The sequence below is a fragment of the Drosophila nasuta genome, chromosome X (genome assembly GCF_023558535.2).
Source record: "Drosophila nasuta strain 15112-1781.00 chromosome X, ASM2355853v1, whole genome shotgun sequence".
Classification (NCBI taxonomy): domain Eukaryota; kingdom Metazoa; phylum Arthropoda; class Insecta; order Diptera; family Drosophilidae; genus Drosophila; species Drosophila nasuta.
Window position 1 is genome coordinate 17,641,573 of NC_083459.1, and position 24,046 is coordinate 17,665,618.

The 24,046-nt window shown below is 33.1% G+C and overlaps 1 protein-coding gene across 2 annotated transcripts; it reads left to right on the forward strand.

Annotated features, from left to right (window-relative positions):
* Positions 1–273: 273 nt before the first annotated feature.
* Positions 274–23,916, forward strand: LOC132796259 (frequenin-1). 2 transcript variants are annotated; one of them, XM_060807358.1, is made up of 8 exons: positions 274–538; positions 8,294–8,525; positions 18,173–18,197; positions 18,300–18,348; positions 18,844–18,933; positions 20,865–20,943; positions 21,044–21,132; positions 22,161–23,916. In XM_060807358.1, exons 2-8 carry the CDS (start codon positions 8,462–8,464, stop codon positions 22,326–22,328), a joined length of 564 nt encoding a protein of 187 aa, XP_060663341.1. In that variant the 5' UTR covers positions 274–538; positions 8,294–8,461; the 3' UTR covers positions 22,329–23,916. The 2 variants fall into 2 exon arrangements, with proteins under 2 accessions (XP_060663341.1, XP_060663342.1); XM_060807359.1 differs by lacking the exon at positions 274–538 and having other exon boundaries at positions 8,249–8,525.
* The last annotated feature ends 130 nt before the right edge of the window (positions 23,917–24,046 follow it).

Below are 24,046 nucleotides of genomic sequence, written 5' to 3' on the forward strand. Positions count from 1 at the left end.
AACGACACGACACGAAGCGACGCGAGTTGACACAGTCTCTTCTTGCAGTCATTCATACATACGCCTACTTCTACTTCTTCTTCTTCTTCTTCTCTTCGTCGTCGTCATCATTGAGACACACACACACATACACAGAGAGCGAGAGAGAGAGAGAGAGAGAGAGCGAAACGTCGCACACACCATGAAATAAATGATGTGTGTGTGTGTCTGTGTTTTTTTGGCTGCCTTCGCTCATCGTGGAACGTGGCAAACGATTTTAGTCGTTGATTTGACCGCCAAACAAACGCAACGTAACTCGCGCGTGCCTCCAAAAAACACACACACAAAAAAAGAAAACAACAAATAAAAAACGTACAAAAACAACAAGAGCAGCAAATCGCAGAAATCGCAGCAAAATAACAAACCAAGTCGAAACCAAAAAACACCAAAACACCACACAACAAAAAATTAATTTTTTTTTACAAATTTTTTTTTTTGCACAACAAATGCCTTAAACAAAATTAACAACAAATAAAGAAATCGCGTTAAAATTTTAAAAGTAAGCAAAAGTGACAAAACCCAAAAATATATATAATTTTTTTTTTGAAATAAAATAATAAAAGGAACAGACACAATGCAAAGTGAGAGAAACAAACGAAATAAATATATGCATAATGAAGCCATTCAGCCATTAGCATAACGACAATAACAACAATAACGACAACGACAATAATAACAACATTGTTGAAACAAAAGTGAGGCCAAGTTTGTGCTGTCACGATGATGATGATGATAATGCCAAAGGAGCTGAGAGGAACAAAAGGACATCAAGTGTTTGTAGTTTTGTTCTAAGCGTAGCATACTTTTGTGCGACCAGAAACAGTTTAAAAAAAGAATGTGGAATGCAACCCCGGATATTTAAACTAGTCTATATATGTACATAGCTAAAGAGCAAAGAAAGAGAAGGAGAAGTAGAAGGAGAAGGCGAGGGGAAGTGCTTAGGGGTGGGCGCGCTTACAAAACTTGACCCAAATTTACGTTTTGCGGTCCAGCAGTTGCCGCCTGCTTTGGAAATCAGCTCGAAAACGGGCTGCAGGTGGGACCTGCAATTCCTGCTTGCATATCCAACACATTGAGAGACGCACACACACACACATACACAGACAGTGAAACACACTCACACACAAACACACAGAGACAGGGAGACAACGTGCAAGGATTATGTAAACAAAAATAAGTTGATTCGCTCTCCCACGCAGCAGCAGCAGCAGCAAAAGCATTCACAGTGGCGGCAATAACACAGCAATAGCAGTAGCAGCAGCTGCTGTCAGTCTGTCATTGTGTCATTGTGTCAGTCTGTCACTCTGTAAGTCAGTCACACTGATGAGATGCCTTTTCCTTCCACCTGCTCTCCACCTCAATGGCTGCAATCACCCACACACAAATGCCATGTAATCATAATAAATACGTGAAACAAAAACACAAAAAAAAAGAAATCCAAAGGACAGGATTTTTCTTGTTTTTTTGTTAGAGGCATGTTTAGGGTGAGGGCGGGAGGAGAAGTGTTGCAATTTAATGGCGGAGCTGTTAAGTGACAATAGTGCCCGTAAAGTACTTTTTAATTTACACCAATTACTTGATAATTGGCGAACGTAACAAATCTTTTTGCGATAGCATTTTTTAATGTCACTGGCGCCGAGATAATTTTCCGCTGGCTACCAGCTTAATGGCATTCCACGAAAAAACTCCGCGAAAACACATATTGAGCAGCTTCAAGATACGATTTTCAAGATAATTTTGTTTAAAGAGGATAATAAATGAAATCCAGAGATGTAGAAAAAATTTGCTGTTGCTCGTTCTTAGCTATTTTATTATACTACAAATATTTAGTTATTTATTTGTTCCCCTGTGATATTAAAAAATTTAATGTGAAATTGCAATTTTGTGTTCTTTGTGAAAGCATTGCAAGCAATGAAGATTGTTGAGTCTTTTGCTGAAATTATTTTTACAAAATTACGATGTTGAAGTTTACGCTCCAAGCAGTATATAAATATATTATAAACTTTACAAATTTAGTGTTTAATATAGATTTTATTTATGAATATTTATATATATAAAATATTTCTTAAATAACTTAAACAATTTTTATCTGATGGCAACCAAATTTTCTGGAATCTTAAATACTTTAGCTTTTATTAAATGTATACAAAGTTTATTCATTTAAAAAATTCTTTTTAAAAGAATAAGTGGATTTTAACAACAACATCAAGATTAAAAAATGAAATCAATCAAATTGATCACTTTTAGTAAAATTAAAAATATAACAGAAAAATTACATTTAAGATGACTTATACATTTTATACTAAAACATTTAAACATTTTATACTAAAGGGAGAAACTCAAAACTTATTTCATATACTATACCTTGACAGACAAATATATATTTATAAAAATGTATATCCCTTTGGATTTATATTCATATAGTTCATATTAAAATAGAAGAGAAGATTTGAAATCCATGTCAGAAGGAAAAGCATTTATTTAAATGCTTTATCTATCTTTATCTACTATATCTTGACAGGCAAATATATATTTATAAAAATGTATATTCCTTTATATTTATATTCATATGATTCATATTAAAACAGAAAAGATCAAAATTTGTGTTGTAATTAGACGTAAAAGAGACGCTAAAGTTGAAATCCATGTCAGAAGGAAAAGCATTTATTTAAAGTTCTTCGTGTAAACAAGAAAGTTAAGAAAATCTGTAGATGTAGCTTAACCGACTTAACAAACAATTTATTCCCTAAGTCCATGCAAAATGTGAATTGTGGTTTTGCGCAGGCTGAGACTGAGGTGAAGGGAGAAACTCTAACCAAATAAACTATGTGGTTGATCGGAGTCCGCAGCTGAGTTGCTGTTGCTGTTGCTGTTGCTTTGCCTGTGTATACTACTAAACAACTTCAGTTCACATCATTTATCTTTTTCTTTTTAAAGTGAAATATACTATAAAAATATGGCATATATTATTGGAGCTCAAAGAGAAAGCAAACAATGAATTTATGTTCTTACATTTTCAAATGGAGAAGCTCAAAATAAATAATGCAAAGCTCATAAGTGCTGTTAGTTTGGTTCGAAATGTTCTTAATCGAAGCACACGCAACTCGAAATGATTTTGTTTGCGCTTGTGGTGGGAAGATCTCGTTTGCGTTTGCGTTTTCGTTTACGTTTTCACGCTTCAATGGTGTCTGCAGTTGAATAAAAATGAAATATTTAATGTGGCAAGCACTTCACGCCCGCATTCGCATTCGCATTCGCATTCCTATTCACATTCGCTTTCAGATTCGTATTCGTTTTTAACGACTGACCTGCCATTCGATTGCTGCAGAAATATAATTCACAAACCATTTAAATCGAATAGCTCGTTTTGATGACGACGGCGTCATTGCGACAAAGTTGCCAGTGCCTCAAATTTGCTCACAAGTGTGTGCTAGATAGCACACATGTATGCGTGTGTGTGTGTGTGAGTGAGCATCTCACTATGGGGTCAACATTTACTTTTTGTGGCACTAATTTCATTTTTAAAAATACGTAAAAATTACATTTCGATGACCTCATTAACTTAACCATGACATCAAGCTTCAATCCCTTATAGCAGAAATCGTAACAGAGCTCGTTACTGTTAAGCCATTAACCGATTAACAGAGCTCGTTACTGTTAAACAATTACCCGACTAACAGAGGTGTTAAGAAATGCGAAAATACGTCCTCTGAAAATTAAAAACTATCAGATGGCTAAAAGCCTTTAAAAGTAAAAAACAAGTTATTTTTATTTACTATGAAATTGAATTATAACTTGATGTACTAGGTGTTAATTACTAAAATTAATCATCTTGTGCTTAAAAGGGGGGAATTTGTTCACCTTTTTTTGGGTTGTTGTAGTGTTATCCAATTTTTAAATAGAAAAGCATATTAATACTCTCTAGGAAAGTGTATAATTTTTGTTGAAATGGATGTCAATTTAAAGTACATTTTTGGTACTTTCTGAGAAATTCAATTTAAATCATAAAATCTCTATCAACAGATTTTTTGTTTGAAATATCGCAATGAGATAGTTGAATAATTTTATTATTATTATTATTATTATAATTATTTCACCCAGTCTTCTAGCTATGTTGAAATTGGTGATGAAAAAAAATTTATGTTACTTCATATAAATACAATTTAAACAATTTAAAATGTTATTTGCCATATTTTGAAGGTTTTTAAGTTATAAAATTGAATACTATTATTTGGCTAGTATAACATATTCAAAACTAAAAAAAGGAGGCAACACGTTCATTTTTCCAAAAAATTTCTTTAGTATGTTTAAATTTACAAAAAGAAAACGCATTTGAATTGAAGCCCCAAAAAACTAGTGAAATTCCCCATAGTGCATCTGTGCGCAGCGAAGAAATTAAAATATGGAAAAAAGAAAATATGTAGCATACTTTCAGGCGGTGCCTTTTTTTAGAGGCAGTTGCCGCCGTGAACCGAAAGCAAAGTAAAAGATGAACACAAAAATGCAGCAATAAAACTGCAATGCCTCGCAGCAACAACAAAAGTTATACACTCACACACACTTGCACACACTCGCACACCCACATACATGTAGAGAGACATTCATTCAGATAAAAAGAGTCGAGTAATACCTACAAGTCAGCTTGCTGCTGAAGAGACCGAAGAGCTCTGCAGATTGTGTTTGAGGGTGTGAGCGGGATGGATATACGTGTATTGCTATCTCAGTCTGGCACTGCATTAGTTGCCTGCTGTGAACGAAATAAACGTAAAAATATTTTTTAGTGTGAACAATTCCGCAAAAGCGAGAAGCGCAAAACTGAAACACTGAGAGAACTTTTCGCATGGCATTCCACACGAACGCACACAGACGCAGGCATGCACACACAAACACTTGCACACACGGACACACGCAGGCAAGCACCTGACAGAGATAACGGGCAGTCACGCTCACACACACAGCCATAGATGAGCCGTGTTTAGTTACGAAATGCCAATACATTGTTTAGACTATGCCAAAAGCGAAACCCACGAGAGGGCGTGTGTATGAGTTTATTTACGAGTGTGTGTATACGTATTTATGTGAATGCGTGCGCGAGGTTTTCTTTTTTGCTGTATTTTTTAGTTCAGTTTTGTAAACAAACAGTAGCGAAAAAGATCATAAAAATACCATAATATCCTTGGAATGCAATTTCAAGCAATCATTTTTATTTCCCAGCAACTGAATTTGGTCTGAAATTAATTAGACTTTCTTCATCCATTAATACGAAGTATTTCCTTGCTATCAACTTTACAATCTAATTTTCGAAACATTTTTCATTAGGAATAAGCATAATTAATGTAATTTTAAGCAGTCACATTTTTTGTGCGGTTATAACATTTGATGAGATCAACATTTCACATTGTTATACCATATGAAATTAATAAAACTTAATACTCTTAGGGAACCCATTCCAAAAATGTAAAGTTCTGAGTTTCTTGGCGTCAACTTTACAGTACATTACATTTACATTACAAAAGGCACATTTTTTGTGGCAACATCTTAATTTGTTAACAAAAAAATGTTTGGCTCCAATTATAAATTTTCATTAGAATGATATTTAACATTTTATTATATCTCTATGTCTTTTCGGGACCAAATTTTGGATCGTTTTTGATTAGTAATAAACATAATAAATGAAATTTCAGCAGTGAAATTTTTTTGAATATAACTTTGCATTATTATTATGTGTGAAATGAATTTTTAATCTAATCTTATGGAACTTAATCCATAAATTCAAATTAGTTTCTTGGCATCAACTTTTGAAAACCTTTTCATAAGGAATACATAATTGTTTGTTCCTCTTTTGATTTTCTCTTTTGCCAACTCTTTAATTTAAGCAGAATATAGAATAGATAGCAGAATATAGAATATAGAATAGAATTTAGAATAATATTATTAATATTAATTTAGGAAAACTCTCCACTCTTCTGGAAATTATTCTATAAATTCAAAGCTGTTTCTTGCCATCAAATTCTAGTTTTGTTTAATTTTTTGTTATTTGGAATTAATAAATATAAGAAATTAATTTTTTTCATACTTCTTTGACTTTATCTTTTGGTAAATCTTCATTTTTACGGATATAACTTTTGATTTGAAAGGCGTTTCACATTATGCCAACTGCAAGTGGGTCAAATGCGGGGTCAAAGTTTATGTGTGACGAATATAACAATGGTCGTTGTTGTGTGTTGACGTTGTTGTTGTCGTGGTTGTTGTTGACACTACTATAAAGAATTCTTGTGGTTTGTAGGGTCGGAGGGAGGCGTGGAGATCATCAGCAAAATGGTTCTTTGTTTCGTAAAAATAAACGTTGCATACTTTTGTGCGCTGACGCTGGCACTTAAGAGTCTCCTCCTCAGACCGCATGAATTTGGCTGCTGGTCTGAACTTGACATATTTTCTTATTCTTTATTCTTTTTATATTTTTTTGCTTGCCGCTTTTGCGGCAATTTTTCATTCCACACCTCGATGCGATGCGAGGCGATGCGAAAGCGATGCGATGAGATGTAAAATGCTTGCTCGGTGCCTTGTTGTCTGCGTCTGAAATTAACAGCATATATTTCATTGCATTTTTATGCGCCTCATTGCGGGAGACATTGTGAATGTTGTCGACATCGTCGTCGTCGTCGTCATCGTCGACGTCGTCATCGCCACTCGTGTCTGTGTCCTGAGTAAACAAAGGCATCTTATTTTTATGCTATGCGCGTCAGTCGCAGATATGAGAGAGACAGCAGCAGCCATCGCGCCATCTCTCAGCGCTTTCTATCCACCACATGAGCAGAGTTAAGTTTTTTAAGCGCTTTTGATAGCCGTTTCCCTCTTGCTCACTCTCTCTGGCCATTTTTGCACCCTGTACATCGGGAGTACGATGAGCTTTATGCGTCGCGCATAAAGTGTGTAACAAGCTAAAGTGGCCGACTATAAAATATTTTCAATTTCTTGACCATATAGTTTTTTACGTGCTATTGTTTTTTCTTTTTAAATATTGACAACGAATTGATTTTAGAATATACTTTTCAAAGCTCTTCAAAGAATTGATTAATTATAATATTTAATATACATTTAAATTTTATTTTATTTTTTTTTAATTATTTCAAATACATAAAAAGTTCCAGTTCAGTTTTTCTTTAAAAAAATGTAGAACAAATTGATTTCAGAAAGCGCTTTTAAAAGTTCTTCTAAGAATTTATTGATTATAATATTTTATATTCTAATTTAATACTTTAATAATTTCAAATACATAAAAAGTTCCAATTCAAGTCGTAAGTCAAGTACACTTTATAGTATTGAAATAGTTTGTTGCTCCTACAAAAAAGCTTGAGACTAGATTTGACCTGAACTATAACACGACAAAAAAAAAATGTGAGCTCTCTCTACAAAGCGTCGCTCACAAAGGAGCATCTTTATGCCTCTGTGAGTGTGTGTGTATGTGTGTGTGTGTGTGTGAGTGCTCTTATATTCATTATTATTCGTTCGCCTTTGCGTTTGTCGTTGGCAGCTAGCTATGATGGGGCCAGACACTTGATTTGAAAATAATGCCTGCCAGGGCCAAGCAAACTATGTGCTTATCTAAAGTTGCCAGAGTCATCAAAATGTCTCATTTTGGCCTTCAATTTCTGTAGAACATGCAAATTGCACAACTTCTAAGCCACGCGCGCTAATCCCTCAACAATTGAGAAATATAATTTTGCTTTCAAAACTGACAATTTGAATGCAATTAATAAGTATTTGCAGGATTTCACTTAATATAATTATCATTTTATTCATTTCACAATGAAGCGAAAACATTAATTTGTGATAGGGGAAAACGTTGCAAAATTATTTTCAATAATTCGAATAAGTAAATTTCTAGAAAATATCACCTCAGTAATCAAAGATTTTTATTAAATACTGACAGATTAAGAATTTTTTTTTTTTTTTATGGTCTTTCATAATATTCAACGAGATAATGTCAAAAGATAATGTAAAATTTAATTCAGAAATAACAAAGAGTTTTGGGAGTTGCAATAGGTTGCAGTTAAAGCAGGCTTTGTTCATTAGGTCACGACTAAAAAGTCCTCACAAAAAAGTTCATTTCCTCATTCTGAACATTGACTTGTGTAATATATAAAGCAATATTTGTGCAATATTTGTTGCCTCTTATAATGGCTGGTGTAAAATAAAGCATATAAAAAATACCTTTAAAAAGTTTTATTTAATAATAAATTAACTTGCGCAGCAAAAAAGTTTGGCACTAAAAAAGCAATAGCAGTCAAGTGAAGCTCAAAAGGTGAAGTTCCAGTAATAACGAAAACAACAACAGCAGCAAAACCAAAAAGCAACATCAACAAGAGGAGAGCAGAAGCTTGAACAAGAGCTAAAAGGGTACTTTAATAACAACGACAACATGGGAAAAAAGAGCTCCAAATTGAAACAGGATACCATCGACCGTTTAACAACTGACACATACTGTAAGTACCAAGCAAGCAATCAATCCATCATCAAACTAGTAATAACAAAAAATAAGTTTCATTTGGAAATGTTTTATTCAAATATTTGTACTAACTGTAATTACAAGTATTTAGTTTCCTTTACGTGTGTTCTGACTACGTATTTGCAAGCACAGCCAAAAAGTAAGAATGTCTCATGTTTTTTATGGACTTTGAGAGACCCGTTACATTGTGGTACTCAACAAAACATTGAAAATTGATTATAAAATGTTTATTTTTACCTTTCGTAATATGATTTTTAATTGTCATTTTTATAGAAAATAGTGCAAATGACTTCGTTTTCCTTTTGTTTATGAAGAAATGATAACTTAAATGAAAAATCGGCAAATTTTGAGACAGCTTAACTGAAGAATTCTTTGTATGTATGTTTTATTTGTATGTTTATAATTGAAATAAGGAATTTGCAAATCTTCAGATAGTTATACAGAAGAAATATTGTATTATTTTCATTTATTTTTTAGCTTTTTTAAGAAGAAGAATTTTGCCTGTTATTATTATCAAAAGTCGAATGGAGAAAGATTCACATTTTTTGTATTACTTACGAAGAAATCCGGTATACTTTTTACTCCTTTAAATTCACATTTTGTGTTTGTAAAGTAAAGCGACTTTTATTTAATTTTTCGCGCAAAAGTGAACGGGTCAAAAAAAGGAGTTGCTGCTGCTCATGAACGTGGGATTACATTGTAAATGGCGCTAAACCTTTCGTGCGTTGTTAAAGAAACTCCATTAAATGGGATAAGCTACGTGGAGCAATGCTTTCTCTCTCTCTCTCTCTGTGTGTGTTCTTTTGGTAGTAAAAAATGTATTTAGCAAGAAAATTAATTGAGTGCTTAATGTCCTTGTGGATAAGAAGCTAAATTGCTAAACTTGCCAAATGTGCTTCGAGTGCCAGGAGAAAAGAGAGTTGTAATGTTGTGAGCCTTTATTTTAAGGATAAAAAATAATACTGTAGAATCAATTTAATATTAACTCGAAATAAGCTGAATATTTTCTAGGGACATCTACATTACACTATATATGTATAATATTAAATATTCTACTTTGTAGTGTGTCTCGTAGTCAAGTATTTGGTACTCAGTTTTTTATTTGCCTTTTCCATTAATATACATTTTTTTTGTGTTTTATACGTGCTTCTTATAAGTGCAAGACGGCAACTTTGCGCCTTAAAACTTTGTTGACTAATTGCTTTTTAAAGTATTTTGCGCCCTTTTTGCCCTGTTTGTGCCTTTTGCGGTAGAAACGTGGTTGGTCTTCTTGGTTGCTCTGTGCTCAACTCGGCTGGCCTGGCCTGCCAGCAGAGCGAAATATAAATAATTACGCCGCTGGGGGGCATTCTAAGCAGCACCTGGTTTCACAATGGTTTTGGGCTTTGGGGGGAGACCTGAATTTCGTTTGGGTAGTCAGCACCAAAGTGTTGACAGATTGCTGCCAAGTTGCCACTTTCTTAATGTCCCTGGTCCGAGCAATTTGTCTGTCGTCGTCGTCGTCGTTCAACGTTCAACGTTGTTCCTTGGGTCTTGGCCAAAACGAGAGAGAGAGATACGAGACGAGAGAGAGAAAGAGACGAGAAAAGATAGCACATTTTGTTGACATTAATTTTACGATTTGCCATGCAACTCAATAATCCACCACCTGATGTGCCAGGCCCACCCATATAATTGAATGCAAATGAGTGTATTCATCTTCTCAGCTACAATGCGTTCATTTATTTGATGTTTGCTTTGATGGCTGCTGGGTTTGAGCATATTATTTTTTGGGTAGGGTACTTTCACTCCTTTCACTAACGGCCTGTCATTTTGCCCGGCCATTTCATAAATCATCATCATCAAGTTGCCAGATATCTATGCGCTCTTTCCTCAATATTTCTTAAAGCAAAATGAGCTGGCAACAATATAAGACTACGAGCTTTATTTGTGATATGAAAATAACATTTTTGTGTTAAAGTTGCTTAGAATTTAACGCGGACTACAATCAATTTTTCTTCTAACGCTTATATAAAATTTTGTGTTAAACATTCGAATGAAAATAAAATTTCCGTTGAAATTTGTATTAAAGCTGAAATTTATACTTTGGAGAGCTCTTGATTTCAAAGGCAAGAGAATTTAGATACGTTGTTTTATAAACCAACAAATATTAAAATAAGCCAAAGTAACCTATACTATAGGTTATATAGATATACCATCAAGTATACGAAATCAATATACCAAAAAAAAAATAATAATACAAAAATATACCAAAGGCCAAATTTGGTATATCGATTTAATACCAAATACTTACATATATACCAAAAAATATTAAAATAAACAAAATTTTATATTTGGTATATTTATATTAATGCACCACAAAAATACTAAAGTATATGCAAGATACTACAATATTCAAAATATACTATACTTGCTTTGTGTACTCAATATACCACGTTGTCAACCAAAGCAAGAATGTTCTTTGTTCAAGCACCAGCTTAAGTCATTTTATTTGAATTTGAAAAAAGAGAGACTTTTGCAAGACCTTTTGAATTAAACTATAAAGGTGTGTAATCAATTCTCAATTTGGATTAAATTTGCAGCTATGCAATTGCTTGACAATGAAATTGTTCGATTTCAAAAGGTAAATTATCGAGGGATGCATTGTAGTTTTCTTGTTTCAAGTATTCATTTGAATATTACGCCTCTGTCCCCCATCGGGGCATATGCGCAACAGTAAATTAATTTAGCTTACGAATGCTAACCTTTTGTCACTAAGCTATTTGGGTAGAGCAGGGTCAGGCCTAGACGGGACAGAAACTCAATTCGGACCCAATCGGGGCGGCCATCGATGGGTCATCCATGTGGCCCAACGGGTAGCAAAATCAATAAATAAATAAAATGTTTGAATTTGTAAAGAAAGAGAGTGAAAAAGAGAGTCCTTGGACTCTTAGGTATTCCGTCCGTTGATTTACCAAGTTTCATTAACTTCAAGCTTCGACGTGCGTAAGCAGAAATTTTCACATTAACACGAAACACTTTTGATACACATTCTGTCTTTTAAATGAAATGACTAGTTTAAATATGAATGGAATTTGTTAGAGTCGTTTTATGTTCTAATTGAGATACACAATGAGATTATTTGAATGTTGTTACCAAGCCACTTTTGGGCCCTCTAACCAAATATGTATGATATGTGTCCAGCTACAAAAAACCATTCACTGAGCTTCTGCTCCTCGGTGTGTTGTAACCCAATTAACTCAGTCAACAAAGTTTTGGGCCACGTTTCAAATAGGCCACGTAAAAATCTACTGAATATTTTATAATTCGTCTAGCAAGCAACATGAAAACAAACCAAAAATACTGGTAGTACATTATGAATGCTTTTTGACCGTTATTTTTTTGGGTTTATCGCTTATTCTCGTTTAGATATTTCTATGAGAGTTTTTGGCTGCTTTTTTTGTGTGTGTAAGGTAAATACTATGTGAATGAAACTGGGTGCGGATTACGGATAAGACAATAAATTGTCGAGTAATGGCCATTAAATTGTGTCCTAACGTGGTGAGGGAAGCTTATTTGTTTTTTGCCTTAGTCTCTCCTTTGCTTTTATTTATTACTAACAACTTTTTCCCATATGCACTTTGATTCCGTATTTAAAAAAAAAATATAGCAACATATTGTCTGGTAAAGTTGTGAGCGCTGTGCTGTGTACTTTGTCTTAATATTAGTAATATTTATTTTGTATATTGAAAAAAAGAAAGTAATAAAATACTTGAAGGTAATTGGCACTCAATTACTCGACCTTTGAAGGCGTACTCTTTGCCTTCGTGACTTAAGATCAAGAAAAAAGAGATGGCTCTTTTGTCCTTATAAATCAACCATTTCACACGACTAGATTTTAAGGAATCAAAAAACTGCTGGCGATTGTATACATATGATTGTAAAGTATGTAAAGTCTTCTGTATCTTATGGTTCCACTCAAATTATAGCTACTTTCTAATTGTATTTCATTTTGTCATTTTAAAGAGTGAATAATTTAGTAATTTTTGTTTTAATCATTTACAGAAATTCACAATTTTAAAAATTACTTACTAAGTTGTCTTTATGACGGATAATGAAGAATAAAATAGAATTAATAATAAATCTAAAAATAGAGGCGACATTTCAGCTGAATTAATATGAATATCAAATTTAATCCGAAAACTCACTTAAAACATTCTGTTAATAGATCATATAAGTGCAGCTATTAAATTTCACAACAATCGCGTCTCAAATAATGATACATTTTTATTTATTATATTTCTAAAATGAAATAAATTGTTATGTGCTGTTTCATTGTTTTTTGAAGCTTTATTTTTAAAATGAAATAAATGAAATTCATTTATTATTCATTATTTATTTATTCATTTAATGAATATTTGCTGCTTCTACCAAAATATTTCCTACATTTTTGTAAGCTTGAAGAGAAACGCGTACGTTTGTCTAATGCATTTATCTCTGTCTCAATCAAATGCTGTTTTCTTAATAATTATTTTGCAACATGTGCACACAAGAAGTACGTGAAGATTACAAGTTCCACTCGACAGTCGGAATAAAAATGTTTACATACCGTATTTTCGACATTTTTCAACAACCAAAAAAAAAAAAAAAAAAAAAGGGAAATAAATGTTGCCTGTCCATCTAGAAATGGAAACGGACAAATGCCAGCAACGAAATCGAATTGGGAAAGTTTCAAATCTTCTTCGCACTGTTGCCCAGTGCAGACAAAATGCAATTAAAAGCACGCTATAAACACACACACACAGATGGGTTTTGTATATAGTATTGATGGTAGCGATTACACAAATATTTCATGTTGTCCGCCAACCAGAGAGAGAGAGAGAGAAAGTGAGCGAGAGAGTGAGAGGGAGAAAGAGAGAGAAAGACGAAGTCGCGACCAAAAGCCCACAACTGCTGCATACATTGTTGTCAATGTGTGTGTGTTTGTGTGTGTGTACAACATAGTGTTGCAATCAAATATGCAACGATTCTCACGGACTCGCATGGGGCACACACACACACACACACATACACAACAGTTCCGCAGTTCCCAAGTTCCGCATTCCGCATTCGAATGCCAGCGACAATTGCCACAAATTCGATCAGCTTCATCAATTGAAGTAGTGTGTATGCAACAAGATACAACTACGTACATATGTACATACATGGATGCTGAATGCATTGCTCAACCGTTGCATATGCTAAAGCGACACTTTTTAGCATGCATAACCCTCAATTAGCAGACTTTTTGCACCATTTGTGATGCATGGTCACGTTCATATGCAGATGTTCAAACTAATTTAAAGCGCATCAAATCGATCGAACCACTGCAAAAGTTTATACATTTTTATGGGCCTCTTTAGTTGAGTTTTGTAGAATACAATTAAATTTGAAAACTATTTAAAATAAAATATATTTGTAATTCATTGTCATTTGTTCTTAGTTTTGGGAAGTTCATAATAAATTAGTTTATTTTGCATTACTTTCTCTGGTATTTTAATGAAAATGTTAGAGAAAAGTAATTAAATTTTAAAATAATTCAAAAATATTTTTAAAATAAGCTTATTTTATAATAGCAAAGTATGCTTTCCTTAGCTATTATAAATGTAATAATACTTTCGTTTATTTTGATTTACATTCAAATGGGCATTTAATTAATATTTCATTGAAATTCTGTTTTTGTTATTGTTTTCTATCATGTTTGGAGCCCTTTAATTGAAGGTTTATATAGACTATTAGAATTGTTTATTTAACAAAATAATATTTTAACTCTTTTACAATAATATTTAAAAGAAAGTTGGCTCCATACAATGAAAAAATCCAAAACTTTAGCCATATATCATTATTATATTCGAAATATTACGTATACGTCTATGTGAATTTGCACTATATTATTGTTGTTAAAAGTTTCAAAAACAAAATATTTATTGAGTTCATTTAATATCAGCAGCAAATAACATAAATACAAATATAATAAATACAAAATATAAAATCGGATTTTGTACCTGCTGCCGCAAACTTTCGTTTCTTGTTACTACTCAATAATATCTACCATATTTACATTTGTAGAAAATGTAGAAAAAAATTACATTTGTTTGGCGTTTTGTATATTTTGTATACAGTTCTTAGCGTAGTGTGAAATAGCGTAAACAATGGCCAATGCAATGCAAGTATAAATGAGATTTTCATAGAGCAACATGTGTAAATATTTTGAAGGTGAAGCGGCATGCATTGGGAAAGTGTATGACAACAAGCACTGGTAACAATTGTCGCCATCAACGTCGACAGTTGCGGTGGCAGTGACAGTAGAGGCGGAAGGGAGAAGCGGGAAGAAGGGAGACGGGAGACAGGAGACAGGAAGGCAACAAGTCGTATGAGCAATATGCGCTTTATTTACAATCCATACAGCGCACACTGAGGGCCGCAGTAAATGCAGTTGTATTTTTACATGCTACACGTAAATAATACAATGCAATTCCAACTGACATAAAAGCTGTTGTGGGGATAAGCGTGGCCACGTCGTGTCGATGTGTGTGTGTGTGTGTGGCTTACTCCCACGCTCACGCTCCCACGCTCACGATTCACTTCACGTTCCATTTTCCATCCTGCCACCCATTCAATTGGTCGGTCGGTATCTGCTGTCTGTCCCGACTATAACAACGCGCTATCGATTACCAATCAATTCAGTGCCCGACTATGACAATTATTGACTTTATTGAGATTGCGTTGTTGTTGCTGTTGTTGTTGTTGTTGTTGTTCGGCCATGGGCAACAAACGATGGCATCGAACTAAATGTGTTGTCAAACGACTCTCAATACTAATTAAAATACAAATGTAGAAATCTCATGATAGTTTCGCACTGCTCTTTGCTGCTGGATAAACGATGGATCATTGTGCCTTAGAAGCAATGAACTTTCGACTTAACTCGACTCGACTTTTGGGCTCTTCTTGTCGAACGGTGGCGTGAACACTAAATATCCTCAAAAAGACTCTTGCTAATGCTTTACCCATTGGGAGTCAAGCTTGTATAGGCTTCTGGGCTTACCACCAATCCCATGTATATGTGTATGTGTATGTGTATGTGTATGTGTATGTGTATGTGTATGTGTATGTGTATGTGTATGTGTATGTGTATGTGTATGTGTATGTGTATGTGTATGTGTATGTGTATGTGTGTGCGTTACTTATTTTGCCTGAATTTATATATATAAATATTGTGCTTTGTGCCCCGGGTCCAACCGTTTGCTGCCCCGAAAGACACCCAATCATCCATCCGTTCATCCCGCAACCTAAGCTCGGAAAGCCCAAAACCATATTTGCCCATCTATCCAAAAGGGGGGGAGAAACTTGTGGGCGGAACTTGCGCTTGTAACATGTGCGCCATTCTCACGCACATAACGGTAACGGTCACAATGGAAGCACCAGCAGGAGCAGCAACAGAAGCAGCAGCAGGAGGTGTCGTCCAGGGATCGGGAGACCCGTTGCTTAAACGTTTTGTAAACGACCATTTGGGCACGGCAATTGCAAACCATAACCACCAATGTACGACTATGTTTGTGTGCGTTAGTGTGCGTGTGTGCCTACATACACAACCACAAATATACACACTTTATACACACACTTAGTATATTGCGCCATGTGATTGTGATGGCCAAAGAACACTAGCTGAATGTAAAAAAAAAAAATGAAATAGTTTGGCGTTTTTAAGGCAAAACTAAACCATTTTTCTTTTATTTTCTCGTATTTAAGTTTCAAAGAGTTAAAAAATCCTTCTACAAATTTTCAGAAGATAACAAATACAAAAGCTTAAGCTCAATTATGATTATCGAAATAATATTTTCTCTCACTTTTATCGCTATACAATCCAACAATTAAACGAAATGAGAAGAATCATTTATAGTTCTTCACGTAGTTACTTATTGTTTCTATTTTTTAATAATAGTTTGATAATTTTAATTAGTAACCTATTTTATTTTGACTTATATTTTTTATTTTCTGTTTGAGCTTTTGTTTGTCGATAAGTATGCAAAAAATGCATTTATTTTTTTATATATTTTGAAAATGTTTTTCAATTTGAAAATTATAAGAAAATGAATTCGTTCTAGTATTAATTTAAGATATATATTTTATATCTTTAATTTAATTATGAAAATTATGTAAAATTTGGATTGATTTGAAATTTATGTAGCTTGTGTTGAATCATATTTTTTTATTTAAAAATATACCACTTTGCAAAATGCTTAAATGCTAAACTTCTACATTTATTTATAGTACTTTATTTGTTGCAAAAGGATTATAAGATGAGGATATAGACTAATCAAAATACATCTGTCAACGTAGATCTAACCAAAATATGCCAGAGAATGGCTTTCTTTTATTTTTACTGTTTTTTTTTTATAAAATATAATTTTATGCAAAGAAAATCAATTTAATTTATTGTTGTGGTCTGCTGACTCATATAAAACACTCTTACAATAAAATTGCAGTGGAATAAGTTGCTTGATAGCAAGGCAATAGTAGGACAATTAATTTGAAATATATGTATAGCCAGAAGATGGTTAAATTATTCTCAATAAATATTTATTCGCTTTGGGGGGTCTTAAATTGGTATTCAACATCTTCATTGCATTTTCCTAAACCTATCTAAAGTTTTTGTGTGTCAAAACGAGACACATTCCATTCCACTAAATGTGGTTATGTTTACCACCCACGCCCCCAGAAAGACTTTGCTGTCTACTGCAAGAAGTGGCATCAACACTCGACTCCAGTTGTGTGCCACAAATTGCCCTCGGCGACAACCTCACAGCTCCCGTTCTGCTTGTTTCTTGCACTGGGATCCTCGTTGGCTTTAACAGCAGCAAAGGCAGCAGAAGCAGAAGCAGAAGTGTGTGCAACTCTTGATGGCTTGCAAGTAAATTAAAATCGATATTTTGCTGCAAGTTAAGCGATTAGCTTGTGGGAATTGGCGAAATTGCTCAGACGAAGTTTGTTGCTTGCCATAGCCACAACGAACTGAATGTGGGATTTTCGACGGTTCATAAAGTTTATTGATGTGCCAGTCACTAGAGAAAGGGCTCAATGTAATGCTTATCGTTTGACGAGGCAGAGCTAAATTTATGCTTCTAAAATTTGTCTTACGATGTGACATCGGATAAGGTTTGAATTTCAAATAATGATAGAAAAATGTTGAATGATTCTTTTAAAATGATTTATTTTTTATATTTACTTTAAACAGCTAACGTTTTATATTAAATATTTATTTTTTTTTACATATTTTACTATGTTTATAATTTCTGAATTTATTTGTTTTTTTTTATATTCAATTTTTAATTTAAAAAAAATGCATTTGAAAAGATCTATTATTAAAGCAACGAATACAAACTGAAGAATTTATTTCAAAAATTTCTTTAAAATATTTCATTCCATTTTTATTTTGATGATCTATATTATTTATTAAATTATTATTATTAATGAAAAAAAAAGTAAAAAAGCAAATTCGTTAAGTATTTCAATATTAAAAAAAAAACATTACTGCTATTTTATTGTAAAAATACATTTATTTTTTCGGGACTCAATTAACATATCTTTCCTTTTATTTATTTGCAGTTACGGAAAAAGAAATACGTCAATGGTGAGTAGAAATCACATGTGTGTGAATACTCGATAATTGCTATATATAATTCGTTCTAATTGGAAATCTATATATACATAAATCTTGCAAATACACAAACAGGCACAAAGGATTTCTGAAAGACTGTCCGAATGGTTTACTCACAGAGCAAGTACGTAGCACCAAACACACACACACGTACACCCTTTCCCTTACACACACACACAAACACACACACACACACACATACACACATACTCACACGCACTAATATTTTCAGAGAGTGCCACGCATATTCAAATTATACAGTTAATTAGTTCAATCTTGCCAATATATGAGCACTAATTTCAAGCAGCAGCTACGACAAAAACACAGTTGCTTCCAAAAGTATACGCCTACTTCCCCAATACCCCTCTTTCCTTTACTCCCCCCTCCCACGACAGAAGAGAATGAATGGCACCCCATTTCCTATATGAGTCGACGGCGACGGCTGCTCTTGTGGCTGCTGCTGTTGACTGTTGTTGATAATGAAATTTATTAATGCGTGTTTTCATGAAGCGCAACTTGAGACACACACACAAAAACACACACACACACTCATAGACACCCGCACACAGCGAACCTGCCACGCCCCGCAAACACCCTAATTATTTTTATCTCTCGCCAGGGTTTTATTAAAATCTACAAGCAATTCTTCCCACAAGGCGATCCTAGTAAATTTGCTTCGCTCGTGTTTCGTGTTTTCGATGAGAACAATGTGAGTATTAAGGCCACGTCCTTGTTGTCGTCATCGCCCACTTTCCACAATCTCCACACTCTCTGCTCACCACTCTCCATGCTCTCCACCCATCACTTCCATCATTTTCCGCTTTCAGCATTTCTAGTTGCCTCATTGACATTGATGAATTTGTTCGCAACTCGAGCGCAAAAATTAACGATTTCGACCAATTTGCCAAATTGTTGAATGGTCTGGGATCGCTAAATATTTGGCTAATGTCTTAACCGTCTAACATCTTTCGTACATGCCAATATATACACACACACACTCGTATATATGCATATATGAATACAACAATTAAATTCATTAGCCTTCAGACATGCCCATTAGTTTTCTGTTGTCCGTGAGTTTGGCAAACAACAGTTTCACTTATACTACACTCTCCTACGGTGGCATGTATAATTAGTCATGAACAATTTAATTACATTTCATTTGATCCAATAATTTCATGTCAATAGAACAGCAAGTTAAGATAATATTAAGAAATACCGGAGCTAAATGTATTGAGTATGCCAGAGCAGTATCTAATTCAACGAATTTAACATTCTCGGAATTTTACTTTCTATGCTATTTTATGCTAAAATTTGGGAAGCTAAAAAAAATTCTTTATTATTTTGTTTTCTAAGCATTATTGTTTTCTAAGCTTTTTTAATCTGTATTTCATTATTATATTTGCAATATTTTTGTTATACTATATACTTATGTTGATCCGAAATTGCTAGGAACTGAAATTATATTTCTATATTATTATTATTATATTTCTATTATTATTATTTTTGTTAACTATACTATTTTATATAATTTTAAATTTATTGGATAGCTGAAATTGTTAAAATTCTATATTTCAATGTTTTAAATTTATATTATTAATATTTTTTTAAACTTCTCTATTCCTTAAAATTTACGAAATGTTAAAAAATTGTTATGTAGTATTTCATTATTACATTTTTATATATATTCTTCTATCCGATATTATTACGTGTGCAATTATTCTTTTAATTAAATTTTCATATTTATTATTTGAAATTGCATTTCTTATTCTCTTAAATTATGGTGCTTGAGTTGTTTTTCAATAAAATGAATAATAAATCATGTCAGGCTGTATAAAAGCTAACAAGCCTGCGAGAAAGAGAGGTGAGAGTAACCAAAATTGGTGATTCAACTTCTGTAAATCGAGAAAGCAAACGATTTACCTGTGCAATTTAAATGATTTATTTGATTGCCCTTAATTAAATTGAATCGATTCGATTCGATTCGATTCGGTTCGCAATGACTTGCGTATTCGTCGTATTCCGAGGATGTTCTCGAGTGTATCGACTTCATACTTATTTCTCGAAAGTAAAAGTGTTTCTCAATTTAAGGGAAATTGAGACGTTATTGATGCTTAATTTGAGGGAAATGCGAATCGAACTTTGTAATTGGATAAATTCAGTTAGGCGCGCTGTGTGCAAATCGAAATTCGAGTTGACATAAATTATCTAGAGCTGTCTTATATAAATGTATATATATTGAGTGTGTTGAGAAGAATTTGAACAGCAAGTTATTATGTTGGGCTCCTCCACTCCCATTTCCCCCGCAAAACTCAGAGACAACTTCTCTCTGGGGACTCATAAAGTTGCGCTCATTTTATTATTTATGGTGGATGGATGGATAGATGGATGGCTTGGTTGGTTGGCTGGTTGGCTGCTGGTGGAGTTGATGGGACTGGAGGGACTGGTGATTGTGGCATCGGCGATTATAATGACACCTCCCCTCACCACCCACGCCCCACACACAAAACCTATTACATGTCTGAGTTTCTGCACTGATTTGCCATGCTGTTGTTTTTCTCCTCCTTGTCTCTGCTTTTCTGCTTTTCTGTTTTGTCTTTTTGTTTTGGTTTTTCTCTTTTTTCGTTTGTGCTCTGACAGGATGGGTCAATCGAGTTCGAAGAGTTCATACGCGCCTTATCCGTCACATCGAAAGGAAACCTGGACGAGAAACTGCAGTGTAAGTCGTTTTTTTTATCAATGTAATATACGATTTATTTATATGTTGAATTGATTTCAATTAATTGAGCTATTCCTTCGCATATTCGATCAATTTTTAGGGGCTTTTCGCCTTTACGATGTCGACAACGATGGTTATATAACGCGTGAAGAAATGTACAACATTGTGGATGCAATCTACCAGATGGTGGTAAGTAAACACTCTTCAATCTCTTTGCCAGTGTATTGTCATGATTTGATTTTCCTAATCGATATACGCGTATTACAATACCCGCTACGTATGTATATCTTAGAAGAGTATTATAACGTTGTAGCGGAAGGAAATGTATGCAGAGGCTTCCTTCTTCTTCCAATCTCATAAAGAAAAGTATATTCTTCATCGGCGTCAACAGTCGAGACGAACTAGACATGTCCATCTATCCGTCTGTCTATCTATCCGTCAGTTCGTGTGTCTGTCTGTCCGTCCGTCTGTATGAAATACCCAGATCGCAGAGACTACTTGTATAAGTGATAGAGCTATAATTTTGTTTCGACAGCAGAACAGCGGATTAGATAGCAAGCGTAGTTTTGAAGCTAGAGTTATCATTTTTAAAACATACAATAATACAAAATTCATTAAAATTTAGTTACGATTCGATAAATAATGTAGAAACTATTCGATAAATATTAATGGTTGACAGTCTGGTATATTTTTTAGACCAGGGTATATTTTCAGTAAATTACTATATTAATATACCAATTATAGCGCGTTGTATATATATTTTTTTGTATATTTCAGTATTTTAATTCGGTATATATTTTTAAGAGTAATGCCGCATTATGTTGCTTTTATTAAAAATGCTATTAAATATGCCAATTATAGTCTGTGGTATATGTTGGGATTTTCCAGTATATTAATTCGGTATATTTTAATAAAAAAATACCATATTGTTTTTTTTTTATTAAAATAGCCTGTGGTATATGTTGGGATTTTCCAGCATATTAATTCGGTATATTTGAATAAAAAATACCATATTGTTTTGTTTTATTAAAAATGTCAATCATCGCCTTTAGTATGTATTTAGTAATTTTAGTATATAAATTCGGTATATTTTCAAAATATTACCAAATTGTTTAGCTTTTATTAAAAATACGTAGCGGGTACCTCACAGTCGAGCACACTCGATTGTAGCTCTCCAACATGTTTTTGGTTTGATTTTGTTACATTGTTCCATTTAGGGTCAGCAACCGCAATCGGAGGATGAAAATACGCCGCAGAAGCGTGTGGATAAGATATTCGATCAAATGGATAAGAATCATGATGGAAAATTAACATTAGAAGAATTTCGTGAGGGTAGTAAAGCTGATCCACGTATAGTTCAGGCGTTAAGTTTAGGTGGTGGTTAAAATGAATATTAAAATATATATATATAGAGACAGAGAGAAACGCGCAACAAACTATTTATTGTAACAACAACAACAACAACAGCAACAGCAGCAGCAGCAGTAACAATAATAGCAACAACAAAAACAACAACAACAACTAAAAACAACGTTAATAACAGAGCAAAACAAAAACAACAATAAAAACGCAAAAAAATCGCAGCTAAAAGTTTCTTGAAATAGAACGTAAACATAACAGGAAATGCTTTTGGTTTTTGACTTAACATTTTACACTCTGGTAAATAAATAAAAGAAAAAAACAAAAAACAAACCGTTAAAGCAATCAGAAATCAGAATCGCCAACAACAAAAGTTTCAATATATAACAAAAAAAGAAAAACCAAAAAACAAAAATAAATAATAATGAAAAAGATTTAATGCCGATTTCGCGCGTCGATTAACATTCAAAATGATAATAATTTTTTGATATATACGAATATGAAAAATGAAAGACAAAATTCAAATTTATTATATATATAAATTAATTATATACATATGCATACCAAAAGTGTAAGCATACTTATATACATACAAAATGTGGCTATAATTCAAATCGCGGCGTAGTCAGAACGCAGTTCATAGCGGTATAATGTGAAAGTAAAAAAAAAAACAAGAAAACAAAATAAATTCAATAAATAATTAATTAATTGAATATGAAACTGCGAAACAAATTATTAGTAAATAGAGAAACATCAACAAAAAATTAAAAAATAAATAACAAAAAATCAATGGCACATTTAAAACAAAGTAATCGAAAAACCAAAACGAAACGTAAAAATAAACTTAAAAATAAAAATATAACAAATAACGAGAGCAGCCTTCGAAATATTTTTAAAAATTGATTATAAATGCTAAAAACGAAAAAAGCAAAAATGAAAAAAAAAAAAAAATTGAAAATAATTTAAAGCAATACTTAAGCATTGTTGATATACGAAAGCAAAATAATATACCATACATGCATACTTATATAGAGATAAACCGATATATGTATATGTATACAATACACCTTATAAGGATTATATGCGCGACAACAACAACAACAACAACAATCAACAACAACAACAACAATAGCAGCAGCAGCAGCAGCAACAACTAACAAATTACAATAGCAGCGGCAAAAATTAATAAAAATATTCATAAAAAAAAGCAAGGCATTTATCAATGACAGTTGCAAAGCAGCGCAAAACTTAACGCAATATTTGTAATTAGGCAAAAACACACAAAATTTCCACACTCTTATATTCACACACATACACACAAACATATGCACACATTGACAGAATTTCACAAAAACGCATTCTATAAAAATGCCAAGAGAATATTCTGAAATTTCTGAAAATTTGTTTTTTTTTTTTTTAATTGTTTTTGTTTTGCGCCACTTTTACCGTGACAATAGCCTAAAAGAAAGAGACAACATAACAAACAAAAAATAAACAAAAAAAAGAAACAACAAAAACACATAGTTTATGATAAACAAAACGCATATAAACAACGCACCGCAACAACAAACAAATAAACATCAAACAACTACAAGCAAAAAAAAAAAAACGAAACCGAAACTTGAAGCTTTTGAAAAAAAAAAACGTTTACTAAGCTACAAACGAGAAACAACAATCACAACAACAACAACAACTACAAGAACAAGAAAAACAACAACAACAAGTATTACCTTTCAAAGAGAGA